Source organism: Vombatus ursinus, unplaced genomic scaffold (genome assembly GCF_900497805.2).
Source record: "Vombatus ursinus unplaced genomic scaffold, bare-nosed wombat genome assembly UNPS02012811.1, whole genome shotgun sequence".
In the NCBI taxonomy this organism is placed as follows: Eukaryota; Metazoa; Chordata; class Mammalia; order Diprotodontia; family Vombatidae; genus Vombatus; species Vombatus ursinus.
Window position 1 is genome coordinate 665,038 of NW_020952589.1, and position 24,289 is coordinate 689,326.

At 41.0% G+C, this 24,289-nt stretch overlaps 1 protein-coding gene across 1 annotated transcript in view; it reads right to left on the minus strand.

The window, feature by feature from the left end:
• CCDC33 (coiled-coil domain containing 33) overlaps positions 1-24,289 on the minus strand; it is a 183,342-nt gene that overhangs the window by 15,730 nt on the left and 143,323 nt on the right. The window contains exons 14-17 of the mRNA XM_027858275.1: positions 4,158-4,368; positions 3,611-3,699; positions 3,283-3,414; positions 1,153-1,261 (exon numbers count right to left, since the gene is read on the minus strand). Of these exons, the coding sequence (XP_027714076.1) occupies positions 1,153-1,261; positions 3,283-3,414; positions 3,611-3,699; positions 4,158-4,368 (541 nt within the window). The remainder of the gene's footprint in view (positions 1-1,152; positions 1,262-3,282; positions 3,415-3,610; positions 3,700-4,157; positions 4,369-24,289) is intronic.

The following is a 24,289-nucleotide window of genomic DNA, read 5'->3' on the forward strand; positions in this document are numbered from 1 at the left end:
GAAGAGGGATTTGCTTTCTTCCACTTTGCTTAGAAGAAGGCCTAGATAGAATGCGTTTCAATTGGCTGATGACATAAAGCCAAGGAGGAAGGTTGACAATCTGATGTCAGAAACAAGATCCAGAATGCCCTGACCAAGAAAGAGTTTTAAGCCAGATTAAGAACAAGATTAAGTATAATTAACAATAATTAGTAATTAAGAATAACAGGGATAAATGTAAAAAGTCCTCCACTTGGATTCAAAAAGTCAATGTCACAAAAGCACACCTGGGGAGAGATGATGAGAGATTAATTTGTCTGAAAAAAGACCTGGAGATTTTAATGAATGGATAGCTCAATATGTGTCAGCAATATAATATGGTGGCCCTAAAAGCTAACTTGATCTTAAACTGTATTAAGAGATGGAAGTATCCTAGAAGAGAGAGATGATGATTCCCCAATGTACTCTGCTCAGGACAGACCACATACTCACAGAATCATAGGACTGAAAAATGGAAGGCACCTTAGAGATCATCAAGTTCACCCCCTCATTTTAAAGATGAGAAAACTGATTCCCAGAGAGGTCAAGTAACTTGTCCAGGGTCATGCAGAGTGTGTCTGAGACAGGATTTGAACTCAAATCTTCTTGACTCCAGTATAGTGCTCTGCCTAGTTGCCTTACTGTAGCACTATGTTCAGCTTAGGTTGCCACATTTTGGGAAGGACACTGATAAACCAGAGAGTGCCCAGAGAAGAGTGACCTGGAAGATATAGGGCTTTAATTGGGAATTCCCTGAAGAGAGGCTTTGTGTCTTCTGTCTTCTCCATGGCACTGAGTATACAGATCATACTCAGTAAAGACTTGTCAATGGAATAAGTTAAAGAGAAACAGGCTTTGGGTTTGGGTATGTTGGTGGTTTGTTCCATTTGAATAGGTAGCCAGAGATGACTCCTTGGTTGTCTGGCTCTTTCAGGATGGTGGCCATACATTTTGGGGATGAGGCTGAAGGGTGGGGCCCCCTTCTAGATTTTAAGCTTCTTGAAGGCAGATCCCTTGTCTTCTTCATCTTTATGTCCCCCCTCAGGGTCTATCCCAGGGTCTTGTGCATATTGGTTCAAGATGAATAATTATTGAGTCAAAATAAATTGCTCAGAATTCACACGACTTACTTACCCGTGTGTTTTCCCAGAGGTGGCACCAGTGGTGATGACAACGTGTCAGACCTTTCCTTGGATGGTTGATTTACTTTGTCCTCCAAGATCTTTTCCATTGTCTGAATGATCTGCAGGGCAGAGAGAAGGAAAAGTCAGCTGGAGATGAAGAGGGTTCTGTGTTAATTGTCTTCCCCTTCGATGTCTGAACCCAAATCAGAGGTTCTTAACCTTTTCTGTGTCAAGAACCCCTTTGGTAGTCTGGTGAAGTCTGGACACCCTTTACAGATTCATAGTTTTAATTCATAAAGTCAAACTTAGAGGTTTACAAAGTAAGGCAATTATATTGAAATCAAAATATTTTTTTAAAAAAAGTTCCCAAGTTTAAAATGATCTAATGAAAAGCAGAATAGGGGGAGGGGAAGAAGACTAGATCTAGTCATTAGACCTTCAAATGAGTCCTGTCTCCTTTTCACTTATTAGGTAACCTGGCAGCTAGGTGACAAAATGGATAGAGGACCGGAACTGGAGTCAGGAAGACTTGAGTTTGAATTTGACCTCAGACACTTCCTATCTATGTGACCCTGGGCAAGTCACTTCACCTTGTCTGCCTCAGTTTCTTCTTCTGTAAAATGGGCTGAAGAAGGGAACAGCAAACCTCCCTAGCATCTTTGCCAAGAAAACCCAAAATGGGGTCATGGAGAATCGGACATGACTGGAACTACTCAATAACAATAAAACCTTCTCCACCTATTTACTTTGTAAACTCTAAAGTGCTGTAGAAATAGGAGGCGTTTATTTTAAGGGATCTGGAAGATGATGCCCAACTCTAGCACAGAGTTGCGTTTGTAGGTCAGAATAGCAATAATGAGTTCTCATTGTCTGCATGTCTCCTTTTGATACCTGCTCATACCCTGGGCTGTGGTGGCCTCTAATTTGTTCCCCATGTGAGTCTGTGAGGATTGACAGAAATGACTTAACCCCTGATTCCCTTATGTACAGGGACGTTCTGACGGATCCCAGTGACTGGTCTGGTCAGCTTTCATTTGGGCAAGGCTCTCCTGATCCTAACCAGTTTGGCAAGCTTCACCTGATCCAGGTGTACAAGGTTAACAGACTTTCCTAATCACAGTATCTCTGTGATTGACAAGGGGATTTCCAAGTCCAGGCTGCCCCCTGACTGATTTCCTCACTAAGGTGCCCTTTCCATTCAGCCTCTGAGGGTCTGTCCACCTACAACAATCAGGTATAAGAGCAGAGACCCAGAGCGCAGTACACTCGATGAGGGGAATGAATCTAACTTTCTGCACCTTTCTGTGGGACTGAAGGGTTTGTTAGGGAGTACAAGAGTCACATGAGCTTCCCAAGAACGTGGGCTACTCTCTCTTCCCCTTCTCTCATTCTTGCTCAGGGCCCAGGAAGGGAGACCCAGGTATACTTAGAGATGGCACTGGGGACTATGAACTTGCTGAAAACTTAAATGACTCTGCTTCAATATTTAATTGGTTTCTTTGGAATTCCTATGTATTTGATGCGTTTTAAAACAGTATTCTGAGAAGGGCTCCATTGACTTCACCACACTGCCAAAAGGGTCCTAGGCACAAAAATTATCAAGGACCAGTTGAGGAAACAGTGGCACAGAGTTGGGAAGGGATTTTCCCAAGGACTAGTCCAGGGGTGGGGAACCTGCGGCCTTGAGGCCACATGTTCTCAGGATCTAGAGGGCCACATGTGGCCTTGAGGCTGCAGGTTCCCCACTCCTGGACTAGACCCTGACTTCTAATTTCCTAGCCAGGGTACGTGTGTGTGTGTTTGTGGGTATCTATGTGTGTATATGTGTGTGTGTGTGTGTGTGTATGTATGTGAACGTGTGTGTTTGTGGGTATATATATATATATTTACCATACAGAGTCACCTTCTAAACCCACAAAATTCCAGTTAAAAGAGACCCTAGCGGCCACCCAGTCTAATCTGTCCATGAAGGAATTCCCATTTCCTCCCTGTCTGCCTGCCTTCATCACCACTCCCTGATTGACTTTCTCTGGCTACTGGCTTAGCTCTTCTTGAAGGCCCTAGGTCTTGGACCCGACCTTACCCCTGACCAGTGAGGCGCCTCACTCTACCTGCCTAACTGGCCCCCAGGTGGGCCTACCTTCTCCTGGTTCTTCACAGTCTGCTCCAGGCCCTTCATTTTCTGCAATTTGTCCTGATACCTCTTCATATTTTGCTGCTGTTGATGGTGAGACTGTTGGATTAGCAACAAGTCCTTCTCCCGATCATTCTTCTGTAAGGATGGCAGGGTAAGGGTCAGGGACATTGTGGTACAGAGAGAAACACCGAAAACCATCTCCTCTCCTGACCCACCCCCCCATGGACTGATACCTCCCCCCACCCCTTGCCTCCCCACTTTGGACCCCTGCCCCAATTCCTCTCACCCACCCCTCCCTCCTGTTTCCTTGTCTTTGTAAGATCCCACTCACCCGAATTAACTCATTCTGCAGCTGCTGCACCCTATCCTTCAACCTCTTCATTTCCATGGTGCTATGGGAAAGTCTTTGCTTCATGTTTGCTGTGGGGGTAGGGTCAGGGATAGCTCAATGAACAGTGCCAGCCCAAACAAGCCCCAGCCATACCAAAGGCTAGTTCAGCTTGGATCTGTGTAGACCCAACAGACCAGGTCAAAAGATGAAGAATTCTGCTGTTGGGCTCACTTTGGTAAAGCTGCCCTTCCATTCCCTCCATGGACAAATTGGTTTTCCCTGGGCTCCCTCTTCCCCCAAAACACAGGTGTTATTATCCAGGGGTTGTGAGGATCTAGCCCTGAATACTGAACTTTGGTGCTGTCCTAAAGCAGAAAAGAAGGCCACTTTGAAAAATCATCAATATTTACCATCATGGCATATGATGCCAACCTTCCATCTCCCTTTCCTCTTCTATCTACCCACCCTCTCAAGAACAAAACAACCAGTACCAGGGACCTTCCTGCTCCAGGGTCCTCTTGCATGGAGGATCTCAAGATTCCCTCACCTATCATCTCTTCATCTTCTGCAGAGGCATGACCCATCCGCTCCTGTGTGGACACCTGTTGCCGAAGGGAGTTGTTTTCTGTCTCCAGCGAGGTCACTTGCCTACGCAGGGATAGGATGTCATTGGCCATCCTTGTCATGGCTTTCTGGTAGTTGTTTACTTCCCTCCAGGTTGAAAATGATGAGTTTGATTGTTTGGGCTTCTCCTCCATCTGAGAAAGCAAGCAACCACCATTTTCTTCAATTTTCTTGATTCCGTGTATGCCTATCTACCCTCGGTAAGTCTTTTTTCCACTTTAGGCCTCAGTTTCCTCATCTGTCAAATGAGGATTAGATGTCTTCTATCTCTTCTCCCCCCTCCCTTCCCAACCTCTAGGACCTTTGGCCTTCACCTCCATTTGCAAAGGAATATTCCAGAAACACACTGGGCATATTTAGAACTCTAAACTATGCCCTAAAATTTGGAGGCCATTTATGTATATAGCACTAACGAAGGAAATGAATCACATAATGTTAGAGTTGAGAGGGATTATCATTTCCACCTCCTTTATTTTATGGATAGGAAAACTGAGGCCCCCAGAGTTATGCAGTGGCCTGGTACTATAGGACACCTAGTGAGTTAGAAGTCAAATTTGAGCCTCTTTCAATCTTACCATGGTATATCTTCAATAAAAGGACTTTCCCCTGGAAATAACATAAGAAAACAATCCAGAAATACTGGATAAAGAAGATTCACTGCAGACTGAGACTCCACAGGATATCATCAGAGAGGAATCCCAAGTTTTATCTCTTTTGTTTCTTAATAGTCTGCAACTTTGCTGAAGTTATTATCTCAACTGGAGTCTTTGCTGATTCTCTAGGATTTTCCAAGTATACCACTTTACCATTAGCAAATAGGGATAGTTTTATCTACTCTTTACCTATATTTGTGATTTTGCTTTTTATCTTATTGCTGTTGCTAACATTTTCAGAACTACAGAAAGTAAAGTGGGGAAAATGGGCATTCTTGCCTTATTCTTGTATCTATTGGGAAAGGTTGTAGCATATCCCCACGACACATGGTACACACTTTTAGTTTTAGATAGTTGCATTTTATGATATTAAAAAAGATCCCTCTATGCCCATACTTTGTACAATTTGGAGAATAAAAGAGTGTTGTAGTTTGTAAAATGGTTTTTTTTTTCTGCATCTTTTCATGTGGTTTTGGATGTTTTGATTTTTAATGCAATTATTTATATTGATTGTTTTCTTAATGTTGAACCATCTTTGCATTCCTGGTATAAATTCCACTTAATCATAATGCATGATTTCTTGGATCAACCATTGTAATCTGTTTAATAGGATTTTGTCTAAAATCTTTTTGAATTGACATTCATTAATGATGTTGGCTTATAGTTTTCCTTCTGTGTTTTATCTTTCCCTGGTTTAGGTATTGGCCTCAAAGATTCTGGTAGAATATTTTATTTCTGTTTTTGAGAATAATTTGTGAAGAATGGGTAATAATTGTCTTTCAAAAGTTTGATAAAATTTTCTTGTGAATCCATCAGAACCTAGGATTTTTAATTTGATAGTTCCTTTACAGCTAGATCTATTTCTTTTTCTGAGATTGGGTTATTTAAAAATTCTATCTTATATTTTGACAGTTTGGATATTTTATATTTTTTGAAGGTATTCCTCTATTTTATGTTCTCAGTTTTGTTAGTATATAACTGCACATATTATGTTCTGATTATTTTTTTTTCTGGTTTTGTTGTGACTTTACCTTGCTTTTTTGCCATTTCATTTGATTTTCTGTCATCTTTTAAAAAAATCAGATTAGTTAAAGGTTTATAAATTTGATTAGTCTTTTCAAAGAATCAGTTTTTAGTTTTATTGAACATTTCTATGGTTTTTGGGGGTGGGTTTCCTATTTTTCTGTTTTCTCCTTTAATTTTTAATATTTTCTCTTTTGTGATTATTTTAGTTTAGTTTCCTTTGTTTGCTTTCCAATTTAAAATGCACATTCAGTTCATTAATCTTTTTTCTATTTTGTTTATGCATATATACATAAGTAGATACATGTAGAGATATGATTTTTCCTTGGAGGACTGCTTTATTTGCATCCACAAAATTTTGATGTTGTTTCATCATTATACTTTTCTTTCCACATAATTATTATTTCTATGATTTGTTCTTTGACTCATTTATTATTTAGCATTAAATTGTTAAGTCTCCATTTGGGTCTGTCTTTTGTTTGTGGTCACTGAACTAATGACCATTAGTATTATTGAGTTATTGTTTAAAAAGGATGTATTTGCAATTTCTGCCTTTTAACATTTGTTTATTCTTTGTGCCCTAATATATGGTCAATTTTTATAAAAGTTCCACATGATGCTTAGAAATACATAAATTCTTTTGCAGTCCCATTTAGAAGATGCTATATGTCTTTTAGTTCTAGCTTCCCCAGCAATTTGTTCAGTTCCACATTTTCCCCTTTGTTTATCTTTCTGTTAACACTTATCCAAAACTGAGAGAGGGACGTTGAAGTCTCCTGTTACTATTGTATTCCTCTCTCTGTCTTGTAGCTCAGTCAGTTTCCTTTATAAATCTGGATATTAAGGTATTTAGAAAATACATATTTATTACTGCCATTGGATGGTTGCCTATGATTTCTTTCAGCATAATGTAGTTTTCTTATTTATTCCATTTTTTTAATGTTTGTTTTTGCTTTGTTAGGTAATGTGATTACAACACCTGCTTTTTTGGACTCATTTTAGGCACGCTAAAATGCTTACCATCTCTTCAGTTTAGTTTTATGTATGTGTTTGTTTTTTAAAATGTGTTTCTTGTAAGCAACAGATTGTAGGGTTCTGTGTTCTTATCCAGTCTGTCAAACTTTCTTGTCTTATTGGTTTGTTTAATCCAGCCACATTTAAGGTTATGAGAGTTAGGTTTATAATTTTCTCCATTTGTCTCTAATGCTGTTTTTTTTAAAGTTATGATTCATTTCCCCCTCTTTCACTATAAATACAATACTAGGTCTCCTCAGGTACTTTAGCTTAATATTTTTAAAGGTGGCCCTATTTGGCTGTTTTCCCCTCATCTAAGATCTCTCTTCCCATTTGTTATCCCTTTTCCTTTGGAATTTTTTTAAAAATAAGATTCTTTTTCTTTCCTGCTTTAATCTAGCTATTTAATTCCTCCCCTTCCCCCTTCTTATTCTCAGTCAAGTAGATTCTCCCTTTTTCACCTCCACTTCAACTAGTTCTGTTCGTTAGTTTAAAATTTCTCTCTCTCTCTTTCCCCCGTTCTACAGAGGATTTGTCTCCTTCACTCTCTTCATCATCTAGCTTCTCTGTCTACTCTGGACTCTCATTCTTTGGTTTGTGGTCCTTATACTTATTTAGTCTCTATCTTTTCTCTGAATTCCTCATGGAGTCAGCACTTCTGGGGTGTCCTTTCTGGATTCTCCCCTCTAGGTAGTTTCTGCCACTGCCTTGTAGAACTTGCCTTTCTCATTTCTCTTTTCCATTCTCTCTCTCTCTCTCTCTCTCTCTCTCTCTCTCTCTCTCTCTCTCTCTCTCTCTCTCTCTCTCTCCCTCTCTCTCTCTCTCACACACACACACACTCTCTCTCTCTCTCTCTCTTAAAATGCCAGTTCCTACAGGGGACAAAGATGACACTGCCCAGTGGTAGGACCCCCCTTCTCATATTCCCAGTTATGCAGCCCACCACTGACCTTATATCCTCCCTCTAGTCACCTTCCTCCTTCATTTGCCTCATTTGCCCCAAAATCTCCTCCCTGGGTTGATGTCTTCCAGTGCCCCAAAGTACTATTTACCTCCAGGAGCTCTAAATCCTCCTCCACCTCCTGAGGTGGATAAATGGTCTTTCTAAGCACTAAATCTCCATAGACAACATCCAATACAAGGTCTCCATCTCCCTTCACAGGACATCTCCCTTCACCCATAGGAGCATTCTTCAGTGGAGCTCCTTCACCCCACCAAAACAAGGCTTCTCTCTTCTCTCTCCCCTTTTCAATCCTTCCTCTCACCCCTCCTCTTCATTCAGTCCCCTGCAGGATCTTTTTTCCTGAGAGATGATAGGAGTCACTTTCCCTTGAAAGTGTTAATTCTTGACTAGATCAGGGCACTTTACATACTCCCCTCTGCCCCCCTCTTTTCTTTTCTTTTCTTTTCTTTTTTCTTTTCTTTTCTTTTCTTTTCTTTTCTTTTCTTTTCTTTTCTTTTCTTTTCTTTTCTTTTCTTTTCTTTTCGGCAATTGGGGTTAAGTGACTTGCCCAGGGTCACATAGCTAGTAAGCGTCAAGTGTTTGGTCTGAGGCCGGATTTGAACTCTGGTCCTCCTGACTCTAGGGCCAGTGCTCTATTGCCCCCCTCTTTTCATCTCCTCTTTCTACACACACCCCTATTTTGCAATTTAATCTCACAAAATACATTGATTTACCTGCAGGTGAAGTGCTGTGAGGTTATGTCTATAATGCCTCAGACCCATTTCTCCACCATTACTTCTATCTGACTTCTATATTCACCCTTGTCTCTTTGTGCGTGTTTGGAAAGGAGATTCTAACTGGTCTTTCTGATGTCACTCTCTATTGCTGTTACTGTCCTTTGTTACAGCATCTGTTTGTCCATCCTGCATTTTTGTTGTTCATGTCTGGTTTTCTTTCTTTTTTTAAATTTTTTAAATTTTCTTTTTAGTTTTTAGGCAATTGGGTTTAAGTGACTTGCCCAAGGTCATACAGCTAGTAAGTGTCAAGTGTTTGGTCAGAGGCCAGATTTGAACTCAGGTCTTCCTGACTTCAGGGCCAGTGCTCTATCCACTGTGCCACCTAACTGCCCCTCTGGTTTTCTTTCTAAGAATGTTTTGTATGCCTCTTTATTATTGAATGTTCATCTTTTTTCATTTATGGTTAAGCTCAGATTTTCAGGGTAAATCATTCGGTGCTGTATGCTGAGCTCCATTATTCTTCAGAACACATCATTCCATTCTCTCCTGTATTTTCCAATGGATGAAGAATAGTCTTAAATTTTCTTTCCTTTGTATTTGAAAGCCTTTGTTCTTGTCACTTGCTATTGAATTTCAGACTGAATTGTTAAGTTTAACCACTACATGTCTTAGAGTTTGTAGCTTTGGTAGGCTTTTTTTTTCCTGGAAGCAATCTATGGATTCTTTCTACTGATGTTGTGTGTGTGTGTGTGTGTGTGTGTGTGTGTGTGTGTGTGTGTTCAGATGTTCTGGGAAGTTTTCTTATATTATTTGTTGCATTATGTCGTGCAAGTTTTTTAACTTGTGTTCTTCTGGGAGACCTATTATCTTTATGTTTTTTTTCTATATATCCTGTCTTTGGGATCAATATATTTTGCTTGAATGGAAAGCCTACTTTCTTTAAATGTAATTTTAAAGCTTCTCTTCTTCTAGATCATCCTACACTTTTGTACATTTACATTGTCAATCAGTTGTCTTGTTTTTCTTTTTGCTGTTGTTTCTTCAGTGAGTCTTGTCATTGTGTCATTGCAGATTTGATTTTTTCTGTTCTGCCAATTATTTTCTCTTTGGAGGCCATACATTCTGCTCTCACAATTTTAATTTCTCTTTTAAACCATTCAGGAACAGTGTATTGTGGTTCCATGTTCTCCTCCAAATCCACAGGGTCTTCTGTTTCATCAAGGGTTAAATTATTTTCCTTTGTTTCACTGTATTTATTCATAGACTCCTAAAATTGTTTACTAGATCAGAGGACATATTTTCTCCTGCTATTAGTGTTTTCCTTATTAATTGATCTACTTATGCCCAAAGTCTTTGAGTTTTTTCCTCCCGAGATCTTTGTTGATGTCAATCTCCACCCCACCCCCCTTATTTTTCCTGTTTCTCACTTTCTGACTCTCTTCCCTTTGATAGTGGTTTCCCAGGAAGCTAGATCTCAAAGCATCTCAGCCTTCCTCCACACTAGGCAATTTTTGGTTCACCAGTGTAGGTCTCTGCCCTGAGACTCTTTTGGTGGATAAAATTAGTCCCAGCTAGTTGCTGGGCTCTTTTCCTCAGTCTCAGGCTTAATGGATTGCTACCTAATCCCCCAAATATAATGCTCTATCACATTCCCTCTATTTCTCAATTCTCTGTGTGTAGAGAGCACTGTCACACTAATGCTGCTACAATCTGGGTTGATTTCTTTCATTTGGAGTTTGGCTCTCTGAAGCTCGAGAGGAAGAGGAAAGAATCATGGGGTCAAGCTCTAGTTCAAGCTCAGACATGTGTCCTGCCCCTTTCCCTCAGTTCCTATGCTCTTCTGCAGAGGCCTTTTGCATCATAGAACACTGCCAGAGCACTGGCCATTGAGGCCTCAGAAAATTTCTGCAGTTTGGGACTTAGATCTCGCTGGCACTGGAAAGAGGAAGTTTTGTTGCAATTGCATATACTGGGTTGGCTAAATCAACCTTGCTCTGATTGTGTGGTGGGTTAAAAAGTAGGCGTTAGTACATATAATGTTTCTTTAGTCTTCTTTTGGGTTCCTGATGTCCTAGACCATGGAGACAGCTGAAGTTGCTTTATCTTTGGCACATAATTTTTGTTTTAGAGAGGTCTGAGAGGCCATGGGGGATCAGAAAAAATGTCTGGTCAGTTATCTTGTTGATCATATGATCTAGAAGTGACCTCTCCAAGTTTAATTTCACAGAAACACAGAATCATGGGCATAGAGTTGGAAGAGACTTCAGAAGTGATCTTGTCCACTCTCCTCCCATTTTATAGATGAGGCAACTGAGGCCCAGAGAAGTTAAGTTACTGGCCTAGGGTTATAGATGTAGTAAGAAGCAAAAGGAGGATTTAAACCCAGGTCTTATGACTCCAAATTCACTGGGCAGAGATCTTTCCCTTAGCCCACTACTAGATCAAGACACTTTGCTTCAGGTGGCTTATGTTGCCAGGAATTTGAGGTAGGGGATAAGTCTTCCCCATGATGCAGAAAAGAGAACTAAAGTGCAGTGAGGGCAGTAACCTAGTTAAAATCACACCTCCTGCCTGAGGTGCTTGGGATGTCTCTTTCCAATGGTTTCACTGGGGATTGGTTAAAATGGCATTTTCTGGGTATTCAACTTAATACTCATAGGACACAAAAACCTCTGCTCAAGAGAGAATTACATTTTAGAGAATTAGAGAGTTATGAAGGAGAAGGGGCACTAGTATCCAAAATCTGGTCAGTCGCTTTGATTTTTTAGTGATTTGGGCTGGTTTCTTTTTTTGTATTTGTTTTCCTGGCACCTGACACAGTGACTGGAGCATTATGGATGCCTAATAAATACACAGTAATTAATTGGTATTTAAAAACTGGAAGAGTTTTCTTACCCCACTCCCTAGCATGCCAATTTTAAGATGAGGAAGATTTGGCTACATTCAGTTCAATAACTTCTGGCAAGCTAATTTCCCTTTGTCATCTCGAAAGAGCAAGAGAAGCACAAAATAAAATAAAAGAATAATAAGAAGAGGTGGAAAAAAGAAGGAAAAGTTCAAAGAACTAAAGAAAAGAGTAAAATAAAAATGCCCTGATAGAATGAACACCTACTGTAGAGCAAAAGAGAGATTATCTTTTAGTTTTCAGACTGAGTTGTTATTGCCGTTCAGTTGTTTCAGACTTCTCGTGACCCCACTTGGGGTTTTCTTGGCAAAGATACTGGAGTGATTTGCTATTTCCTTTTCCAGCTCATTTTATAGATGAGGAAATTGAGGCAAACAGGGTTAAGTGACTTGCCCAGGAAAACACAGCTAGTAAGTGTCTGAGGCCAGATTTGAACTCAGGAAGATGACTCTTCCTGGCTCCAGGTCTAGTACTCTAACCACTGAGCCACCTAACTGCACCTCAGAGTAGGTCATACTAATACTAATAACAATAGGTAGCATATTATGGAAATTTAATGTTTTCAAAATGCTTTATAAATCTGATTTCATTTTATCCTCATAAAAACCCTAGAAAGTAGGTGATATTATTACCCCCATTTTACAGATAAGACCACCAAGGCAGGTAGAGGTCAAGTGATTTGCCCAGGGTCACACAGTTAATAAGTATCTGAAGTTGTATTTGAACTCAGGTCTTCCTGACTCCAGGTCCAATACTGTATTCATTGGACCACCTAGCTACCAAGATGTAAGGAGTTAGAATATAAAGAATTAAAGAAGATATTGGGAAGGAAATTAGAGTTATATAGAATTTTTAAAAGATAAACAAGAGAATGATTCAAAACAGAAAATGAAAAAAAAAACAATAAAGCAGTGGATATCCTAAAAATGAGAGTAGCAGAGACAGAATAAAAATGTGAAAATGCATTAGTAAATATAACAACAGAAGTTTTCAATAGCTCACAAAATAATGGGAAAAATACTTAGGTTTCTATGGATCAAAGAACACACTTTGAAGAAGGAGTTTAGTGAGATAATCTGAGAGTTATTGGTCTCTTATTAAAACATGATCAAAGAGACCATGTATAAGAAAGCAACGTAAGCAAACAGTCCAGAAGTGTTGGATAAAAAGGGCACATTGAGAGAATGCAGAAGATGTTATTAGACAGTAATCCCAAGTTTAAATCATGTAAAAGTATACTCACTAGGTTCCAAAGCCATGATTTTAAAAATTGTTGATAACTTTCATTTTTAGATCACTTCATTTCCAAATATATCTCTCCTCCCTCCTTCACCCAGAAAGTCATCCCATATAGCAAAGAATAGAGAGGAAAGAGGAAAAGAAACACTCCAGCAAAACTAACCAGCACACCACATAAGTCTGACAGGATATGCCATAAATTTCATGTCCATAGTTCCTCATCTCTGCAAAAACCCACAGCTTAAATTTTAAAAAATTTCATAAGCATCCAGGAGGTTTCTATTTATAGATCAAAGTATAGTAAAAGCATATAGAATTCCCTATCAACAATAAAGAATGAAAGAAAATTCTAGAATATGATACACCAAAAAGCAGAGGAAGTTGACTTTTACTCCAAAACAACATATCCTGCAAAGTTGACTATACCTCTCTGTGAAAAAAAGTGAATTTTCAGCAGGACTACACTTTTTGAAATGGTTCCTTCAGAGAAAACCAGAAAAGAGCAGGCCATTTCAAATGCAAATTTAGGAAAGAAAAGATACTTTATAAAGGTAAATAAAACCATATAGCATAAAAAAAAGGCTAGGTGATAATGACTTGATATTTACATGCCCTAAAGAGACAATTTTCCCTTAGAAATCCCACATTATCTCACATACATTGATTAAACAAAGAAATACCCAAACTTTGTTTTAATGCTATTAAGGGTGATCAAAAAGAAGTGTCTTAGAGAAAGGTCAGAGAGCTGAAAGCAAATAAATCTTGTAATTGGGGCAACACGTGTGAAAGTAATTCTATCTTTAAAAGTAGGGGTTAGAGGACAAAGAGGGATCCTGAGCCATACTCTTATGTAGTCTAGGAAAGGTAAATATGATTATAACAGTAAAATTAAAATCCAGGGATTTGGGTCAGGTCTTGGGGAGAAAGAATATGGATCTTGCTTCTTTGCATTAGGCTGGAAACTAGGATATTATTGTTTCAAGAAAAAGAAGCTGCAGGTACTAAAGAAGGATCTGAAAAAGTCAAGTCAAAGACTGGATTAGGTAGGGAGGGGTTCGTGTTTCTGTGGTTAAGGGAGGAGACTGTGACCAGATATTTAAAGTAAAACAAGATGCACAGTTTTTTAAGGATAATTTAATAGAATTTTATGGAGGAGAAAAACAAAGTTAACATGTGTGACCTTGAATGTTAAAGGTCAAATTCACCCACTAAGTGGAAAAGAGTCACAGACTCGGTTAGAAAATAGAACCCAACAATTTGTGGCATATAAGAAATACTCTTAAAACAGATACATACAGAGTTTAAAAAATAAAGGACTGAAACCCAATGTATTATGCTTTAGTTGAATCCAAAAAGCAGGAATTGTAATCATGATTTCACGTAAGTCCAATGTTTAAATGGATACTGTCAAGAGAGATAAACAGGAAAACTATATTATGCTTAAAAGTATCAAAGATAATGAAATAATATTAACATTGAATAAATTATATTATAGCATATTTTATTGCCATTAAATGTGTGTATGTGTGTATGTGTGTGTGTATAGGTATGAATGCACATACCTGTAATGGCATTAATTGTAAGCAACTTCAATGTCCCTCTTTAGGATCTTACCAAATCTAATGAGGAGGTAATTAAGAGGGAAATTATGAAGCTAAATGGAATATTTGGAAAAAACAAATTATTAACTTATTTCCATTTGAATAGAATTTTAAAAATATATACTTATTTTTGAACATCATGTGGCTATTTTATTTATCTGGGTAGAAAGAACTAAATTAAAATCAACAAACATTAAACACCTACTATGTGTAATGCAAGATGGAGCATAGAGTATTGATTGGATAGAGATCTGGTCTTGGAGTCAAGTACCATCTCTAACACTTGAAGTCTATCAGCAGTCATTTAACCTCTTGGTGACTCAGGCAACTCTCGAAGACATTAACTTAATAAATGAGATGCTGATCAGCATTAATGGAGTGAATTTAAGTACTGGAAGCTCTCCACACTGATGAAATTATAGACTCCTACCAGATAATATGTGCAAGACACTGTATTATGTGCTGAAATCTTAGAATGACCAGAAAGGATTTGATGGTCATAATGAACTTGAAAAAGCAATGATGGGCTTGTTTCCTAAAAGAGAACTTTGTAATGAAACAATAAAATCACACTGCTCTTTCCTATTCTCCTATTCTTCTTCCTTCTCCTTTTTTCTGTTCTTACTTTATAAGTTTAAGTTTGCAAGTCTCACACTCCAGAGCCTATTTCCTCCTAAGTATTTTTGCTATCATTTGTGTAACTTAACACCAAATTGCTCTGAACAGTCAGACTTTGCATAGGTATAGTTAAGTGAGAAATGTGACCTAGTTCCTTTTCCAGTTCAGTTTACCTTATTTATTCTTTATTCCACCCACTCTACCCCTTTTTCTCTCTCTGTGGATAACTCGAATTCCTTAAAACTGTTAAACGGCAAATGCTCTAAATCCCCATAACACAAATGTCCAATACGAATGAGACAAATCCTATCTACTTTGCCAAGGCTTTGCCCAACATGCAATCAATCTGTTGAGCTATTGGCCAATATGGGAAGATTGAGAACATAGGGTTTAAGAGTACTCCATAGGAACCATAGCACCTGAGTCACTAAGTTAAAGTAGATCTACTGAGCATGACTGTCCAGTTGAAGGAAAATAAAGTTAAAACAAAGTCTTAGCCTGTAAGAAGCAATGGCAGAGACTCCTTTGAGGCTGGTGATCCAATTTCACTGATTGGCTCAGTCTAAGTAAAACAGGTCATTGTAGAGCAGGACTACTGTGTGAGTTCATAGCCTCCACACCCAGATGGGACGGTGTAATTCAAGGAATCCCTCTTTGCTGACTCTGGGATCCCTCTTCCCATTTATTTATCCTGTGATGATGCATGTCTTTCTCAGAGCAAATCTATACAGGATTGGCACCAGGGAAATTTATCCAGTCTTTGTGTTCCTGAGAAAGTGGGAATCCTTGGGTAAAGAACTGACTAGTTTCTGTCTGCCTTTGATTAGCAGAAGGGTATGGAGCAGTCATCTGAGTCACAGTGGGAGAATCTGACAAGAATTAGCTATAGACTAGACTAAAATTATAGAATGTTAGGGCTGGATAATGGAACCTTTGAGATCATCTAGTATAATGAGGTTCTTAACCTTTTTATGTGTAATGGACCCTTTTGGCAGTCTGGTGAATTGTATGGACTCTCAGAATAATATTTTTGAAGGCATAAAATAAAATACATAGGATTTCAAAGGAAACCAATTACTATATACTGAGAGTTATCAAGATTTTTTTTAGAACCAAGTTCATATACCCTAGATTGAGAATCTCTGATCTAGTCCAATTTCTTCATTTTACTGATGAAGAAATGGGCCAGAGAAGGAAAGTGGCCCTGTCCAAAGTCATGCAAATTTTTAGTGTTAGAATGGGAAATAAAACCTGTGTTTCTTTACTTGCAGATGAATGTTCTAGAAAGAGCACTATGTTGCCTCTTTAGGACAATGAGCCTTTTGCTTAACTGGGTAACTGAAGTTCCATTTGTCTCTACTTTTCTGGGGAAGAGAATAGAAGTACCCTTCTATCCTCTTCCTTAGCATTGCTCTAAATTCCCCATTCATTTCCAGGCTCCATGACCAAAATGAAACTGGAATATCAGAAGATGGTAAAGAGAATAATGCACTTAAAAAAAAAAAGGAGTCTACCCTCTCCTTCCCACTCTCACTCCCCTAATTCAGTGTCTAAGTGCCTCTAATTGGTTTCATTGCAGTGGATTCCTAACTGTTCTCCCTACATCCAGTTTTTTTCTCTCCAGTCAATTATATAAATCACTTCCAGAATAATCTTCTGAAAGAATAGGATTATTTGCTCAAGGTTATATAGATAATCCCTTTCTGGATCACTGCTTTGTAGCAGAGGCTCACTTAGCTCAGGGAAACTATGAGCTATGCTGTGCAAGGTTACCCAAAACAGAGAGGTCACAGTGGAGAGTTCTGATCCAGTGGAGAAGGAAATGGTAAACCGCTCCAGTATCTTTGCCAAGAACACCCTATGGACAGTGTTAGAATGATAAAAAAAAAGACATTGGAATGGCATGCTATGATCCATGGGGCCACAAAGGGTCGGGCAGGACTGAACAAATGAACAATAACAAAGATAGATAGTAAATGGTGAGGTTAGGATTCAAACTCAGGCCTCCAGACTAAAAAAATCAGTGTTCTTTCGTCTAAATAAAGTCTATCTTCTTTTCCATGGCCTGCCATTAAAAAGAAAAAAAAATAGTTTGGACCTGTGATTTTGTTGATGTAGAGAGCTCTCTGGGTAGGAAACTTCTATATCTGTAGAACCATTTTACAATTTAGAGTGTTACCTAAGGCACATGAGAAGCTAAATGACTTGCCCAGAGCCACCTAGCCAATAGTCAAGTGAGACTTGAACCCAGGTTATACTAACTCTGAGGCCAGCTCGCTACCCACTCCACTATGCTGCTTCTCCCGGCAGGATGCATAGTGGATTGCTTAGCATGAGCTCTGAAATCTCACCATTAGTGTTTCTTTTCCTTTTCTTTTCTTTTTTTTTAAAGTGGTAAGCCCTGCTATCTATAGGTACCTCCATAGGAACAAAATTTAAATGTTCCAAAGGGTTTAGCAGAAGCCCAGGAAGAAGAGAAATTTGCATGCAGTCACAGGAGTCAAGGACAATCTCACTGGGGGACAGTCTTTGATCAGACTTTCTAACTGATCACGAATTCTTAGCATTTGGATACGTTTTTAAGAATGATTCTATAGAGCAATATTGAAAGAAATAGAAACACCTGGGTAGAAGCTAACTGTCTTCCCAAGTAGGGATTCAATTCAACAAACATTCATTAAGCCTGGTGTGTAGGGGGCAGGGAAGGGAACATGCAAAGTGTAATGAGGCTGGACCCAGATTCAAATCCCACCTCAGACCCCTAGCTGCATGACTCTGGGCAAATCACAACTTCTGAATCAGTTTCCTCATCTGTAAAATAGGGTTAATAACAGCACCTACCTCTCCTTGTTTTTGTGAGGATAAAATAACATTTGTAAAAGTGATCTGCATACTTTAAAGTGCTATGTAAATGTGGTTATGATTATCATCTCTTTGAGATCTGTAAAGCTCTGATAAGACATTCTGCTTGTGGTCTACTCATGTCCCTTCTTTTCTTCTCCCCATCCTCCATCCCTATCCCTGCCCTGCCCCTTTATCTTCTATGCTGGAATTGTATGTGCCCCATGATTAACGACAGGAGATCATACATTGTCAACTCCCCAGCATCTTGAAATGTCAGATGCAGGACACCAGTCAGACACACCTTCTAGAGACTTTACATTTATTTGCTCATGTGATCCTCATAACAGCCCTGGGAGGTAGGTCCTATTATTATCCCCCTCTTACAGATGAGGAAATGGAGGCAAACAGAGATTAAGTGAGTTGACCAGGGTCTTACAGCTAGTAACTGTCTGGGGCCTAATTTAAACTCAGATCTTCCTGACTCTGGGCCCAGCACTCTATCCAGGCATTCCCATATTGAATTAATGGAGGAATTCTTGATCTGGGACCTGTGAACTTCAAAGGAGTCTGTGGACAGATTTCAGTGGGTCTACAAACTTGGAAGGCAGCTAGATGGCACAGTGGATAGAATGTAAGACCTGGAGGCAGGAAGACTCACCTTCCTGAGTTCAAATCTGGCCTCAGACACTTAACCAGCTGTATGACCTTGGGCAAGTCACTTACCTGTTTGCCTCAGTTTCCTCATCTATAAAATGAACAGGGGAAGGAAATGCAAACCACTCCAGAATCTTTGCCAAGAAAACCCCCAATGGGGTCATGGAGTTGGACGTGACAACAACAAAATGAACTTGCAGGGGGGAAGCGTCATTTTAATTTCAAAATAGTTTCCTTTGTAATCCTATGTATTTTATTTTACGCATTTAAAACTATGGTTCTGAGAAATTATCCATCTACAGACTCCACTAGAAGGTGCAGGACACACAAAACATTACAAACCCTAGGCAGAGAGTAATCTGGGTGTGCTGAATCCCAAGGGCAACCTCTTACGAGATGGGCATTGACTCCCTTCTTCCTCCTTCTGGGGCCTGAAGTTCTCTCCATGAGACCTAGAGATCTCTCCACGAGACCTAGTTGCCTCTTTCTTCTCTGGATCCTGAGACGCAGATGGTTGGAATCATAGAATCAGAGGGTTTAGGACTAGAAAGAATTTTACAGCTTAGGAAATTTACAGCTGAGGAAACTGAGGCTCAGACAGTTTGTTGTTTGCTCAAGGACCCTAAGTCAGAATTTAAATCTCTGATTCCAAAGGCTATATACACTGTCCGCTGCAATAGGGCTGTGCACCCCTTACCCCTTGCCCCTGTTCTCAAGCACCAATATGCCTTCGTATTATGCCATAATCAGTTGACTAACTATGCATTAGTGGCAGTCAACTCCTCCGTTTAGCTGCTGAGGAAATGCTTAACAGCTGCCATGTTCCACCTCACAAAGAGCTGAATTCAACTTGACAGCCAGGCCATTCTCCAAAAGTCCCCTTTCCTTGTGATGTGCGCTTAGACACTTCCCTCCCTGGCAGGATGACTCCTTCAGTCAAATAAGGGGCTTGGACTTTGTCAGGTGATCTCTTAGATTCCTGCGGTTCCAAATGGGACGGTTCTACAAACGGCTTTAGTTGCCCTTTCTGTAGAATGAGTTGGACCCGGGGGTCTTTGTTTCCTTAGGGGGCTGGGAACATAAATCTCTTAGGGAGCTTTGTGATTTTCCTTTCTTAGGAACTCATTGTCCACCTCTGTAAAATGAGGAGGCTCATTCTGGTCACTGAGGGAACTTCCAGTTCTGAGTTCTGTCCTTGGAGAGAGAAAGGGTCAGGAGAAGGGAACAGGGCGTGACTCAGTGAATTAATGGGAGACAGGCTCCCCTGTGTTCACATGGGGCCTTGTGCCAATGTGGGCCTGGGCTTGCCTGACTTCATCTGCTATTGGAAAAAAGGTGGGTGGGGGGAGGGCTGTGGTTACATTTCTAGGAGCAAATGATGGGTGATAACTACCTTTTCTAGACTCAGATAAATTTCAGCCTTTCCCTCTATCTCCCAGTCCCCTCTTAACTCAGATATATGCTCTCCACCAGCACTGGGGTAACCAGGACTGTAGAGAGATGCCATCTGACAACTTTCTCTAATCAGAGGCTATCTGAATAACTTGGTGGCCTTCCCTTTACATCCCACAGAGTCTACAGCAAGTGGAAGGGGCCAAGCAGAGAGGGAGAATGCAGGTCCCGGTGGCAGGCCCATGTGGGAGCTGGCTTGTCTGATGCAGGGAGGATAAAAATGTAAAGAGGCAGCTTGATATAAACCTAAACTTTTCCTCACTATTACTGCTGCCCTTGCTAGGTAGTGTAGATTCTCTCCCTGGAGGTCTTTGGGCACAGGCTGAATGGCCCCTTGCATAAAAGGCAATCCTTTTTCAGGGGTGGGCTAGACTAGATATCCACTGAGGTCCCTTTGAGCTCTGAAATTCAGTGATTTGTTTTTTTCTGACCAAACAACTGCTCTGAAGAAAGTCTCACCAAGGCAATCCTGGCCTCCTCTGCTGAGGTCTGTTTCATCCACCCTCTTCAAAGTTTCACTTCTGTCCCCCCCCCCCCCCCCACTCCCCCACCCTGGTGCTCTGGGGATGATTTGGATGGATCCCAGAAGCGAGAAGAATGTCCCAGTGTTAGGTGATGAGGGGGGCAGTATGTGCTGAGACTGGAGGGGAATCAAGCATCCTGCCATCCCGCCCAGGTTACTCCCCAGTCGCTATCAGATATATCTTTAAGAAGCCAAGGTGCCAGCACATGGTGGAAAGAAGGATGGTGTGCAGACAAGGCTTCACTCTACCGATGACTTGCTCCATGCTCCCCACCTCCACCCTATAACAGCTGGGCTGACAGGACCTTGGGAGAGACCCAGCTGAGATAGGGAAACAGGGCCACAGTAACCCTGACCTGCTCAGACCTGCTATGTGCCCACACTCACCACCCTCCCCACCCCGGCCCCAACATCAGGGCCTCTGCGTCACTGCCAAAGCCTTGGGCTGGACAGGCTGTTTGAATAAACAAAACACTTGGTGTGGTCGGTTCCCAACTCAGACCTCTCTCCTTGGCTACCTGCCACAGCTTCCCTCCGTCCCCTGCCAGCCAGGCAGCCTCTGAATAGAGACCTATTTCCCCTTTTCTCAGTCTCTGCTGCCTCCTACCAAACCACCATCACTCACACACCTGGAAGACCAAGAAGACAGGCAAATCTCTACCCTCTGAGCACTCTCTCTGTCTCTGTCTCTCTCTCTCTCAGCACTGATTAAGCAGCTACTATGTGCCAGACAGTGTTAAGTGCTAAAGATATAGAGACAAATATGCAAGAGTTCCTGCTGTTATTCTATTGAGGAGGAATAAAATACACGCATGTCAGTATAGTAATAATTCATGCAAAATAAGTAACTTTTGCAGGGGTGGGGGAGGTGAAGGCAGTAACCACTGGGGGAATCAGGATAAGCCTTCTATAAGAGGTGGCCCCAGAGCTGAACCCTGAAGTAAGCCAAGGAATCTTCAAGGTGTCACTGAGGAGAGAGTAACCAGTACAAAGATATGGAGATGGGAGATAGGATGCTATGTACAAACAGGCAGCAGATTAGCAGATCAGCAGATCATAGAATGTTTTAAGGGGAGAAATATTTGATAAGCTTGGAAAGGGAGGCTGGAGCCAGACTTCAGGGGGCTTTAAATGCCATGCAGAGAAGTCTGTACTTTACCTAAAGGTAATAGGGAGCCATTGCAGCTTCTTGAGCAGAGGAGCAATTTGATCAGCCCTGTGCTTTAGGAATATCAATCCTCCTTCTCTGCCCCTACTCCCAGACGTCCTGACATCCTGTTCCAGGCAGAGATGAGAGAGTTTGCTTTCTGTTCCCCTATTTCTTCTCTTCCTCTACCAAAGCCTTTCCTTACCAGGTACTAAGGATGCTCAAATCTTTTCTGCCAGGATGCATAGTACCTGATAACCTCCTTCTCCCTGACGCAGGAGAGAAGCCCAGAGAGGTCAATGCTGAAACTCAAAGAAAAGAATCCCAGGATTAGAAGATCATAGACCTAGGCCTGGAAGGGTCCTTAGAGATAGAGATTGAGCTCCCTCTTGTGCAGAAGAGAAAACTAGCCCAGAGACGCGACTTCACACAGGTAACTGACCTAGGATTCAAACCCAGGCAGGTCTTCCTTAAGTTTCTATGAGACTCGTCGTGTTGGGCAACTTAAAACTTCATTCGTTCATTCTCGTTTGGTCTTGCCTTAGTCTCGTTTGGAGATGTGAGGTTTGATGCGTGTCATACACTTGTGGATGGCCTGCACAATGGTTAGTGCAGTGCCAGGAAATTCAATTCAAGTCAATAAGCATTTATAATGTACAAGGTACTAGGGATACAAACATTAAATCTAAACAGTCCCTGCCCTCAAGGAGCTTACATTCCCTTGTGGGGAAATAACATGCAGCATAGATAACAATGAAATATATGCAAAGTAATTTAGGGAAGGTGAGAAGGGGGACCTAACAACTGGGTAGGAGGAGGACCAGGAAAGGAGTCAATGATACTTAAGTCAGGCTCTGGCAGGAGCTGGGGATGCCATGAGGCAGAGGTGAGGTGTGGGAGCATTCCAGGCCGCCCCAGCGCCTCTCTAAAGGCGGTCTGTGGAACGTTGCCTACAGGGGACAGGAAGAGGGCCAATTTGGTTGGTGCAAAGAGTCCATGAGGAGAAGTGCTGTTAAATCTGTCTGGAAAGATCAGTTAGATTCAGAGTGTGATGAGCTTTAAAGCCAAAGGCTTTTGAGCCTCCCTGGGGTGTCTTACAGCCCCCTCAAGAAGTGCTAGGCCATCCTTGCTAGCTAGGGTAGACTTTGCTTGTTGATTGAAAGGACAACCTTTCATATTCCTAAGCATCTACTTGGGTGCTATGGCCAAAGAAAGCACCACCCATTGGTCAAATGGGTCAATAAATTCTACTTCTACAATACTTCTCACACCTATTTCCAACTCCACCCCACCCCATTCCCATTCCCACCCAAAATACAAAATCTTATTACCAGACCCCTGGACTACTGCAACAGCTTCCATCAATTAATCAACCAACAAGCCTTTATGAAACTTGCACTGTGCTGTGCTTGGCACTAGAGATACAAAGAGGAAAGGAAAGCAGTCCCTGCCTTCAAAGAGCTTACAATCTAACCTCCTCATGGGTCTTCCCTCCCCTCTTTTCACACCACTGCCGGACTAACATTCCTTATGTATTAATTTGGCCATGGTCATCCCTTGGCTCCAAAAACTCTTCAGGCCCTCCCCCCACCCGCAATGCTCACTAAGTAAATACATAAAATTTGTGTATAGAGTAAGGTTTACAAAGCACTTTCCTTGTGAAGTAGAAATGCAAATACACAAAAGATTTCTGATTCAGCCATCCCTAGGTACTCTCAAGGGGGACATTCCCTTTGATGACATAGATTACAACCCATCAAAGGCTTAGTACTAAATTCTAGGGAGTTGCTGGAGGCAAAGGAAAGTGAAATGACTTACCTAGGGTCATACATCTAGTAGGTGCCAGAGTCAGAAATTAAAACCAGTCCTTCCTTACCAAGCTATGCCCTGTGCCATGCTATGAGTTGCTATGATAGTTGACATTTTTATAGAACTTCAAGGTTTACAAAATGATTTACAATTATTATCTCATTTGATCCTCCCAATAGCTGGGGGTGGTAGGTGCTGTTCTTATCCCCACTTTGCAAAGGGGGAAACTGAGGCCAAGAAGGTTAAATTATATGACCAGGAAGTCACAGCTAAGGAAATGTCTGATGTTGAATTTGAATTCAGATCTTCCTACTTCCAAGCCCAACATTCTGTCCATGATGCCGTAAGTGAATAGTTAACAGTAGCACTGGCATTTCTAAGGCACCTTAAGATTTTCAAAGTACTTTAGGTATAGGATTCTCATTTGATGAGGACCACAGATATTATCATCTGAATTTTACAAATGAGGAAAATGAACTTGGAGAGATTAAGTTGATTTGTCAGGGTAGGAATTGACCCCAGGTCTCTTGACTCTAAGTCCAATGCCATTTCCAGGCTACCATGGTGCCTTAAAAAATACCTTAGTCTGGCATTCAAGGCCTCCGCAGCTTAGCACACACCCCCTCGCACTTCCCATTTCCTAACCTGTTCTCTGATCACTATCCCCATTGAACTCTTTCCTGCTCCCCACAGCCACCCCAAGCTCCACTGACCAGGGCAGAGTCTCATCCCTTGGCTTGAGGTCAGGGATGAGCCGAACTCTCTCCATAGAGGACTCATCCTTCTACAATCTGATAGATTTCATGGAGACCCCACAGGAGATGGTGCTCACCAGGCACCTGTTCCAACAAGTACCTTTGAGTCTCAGGCCTTCTGGGCAGGGACCAGGAAGC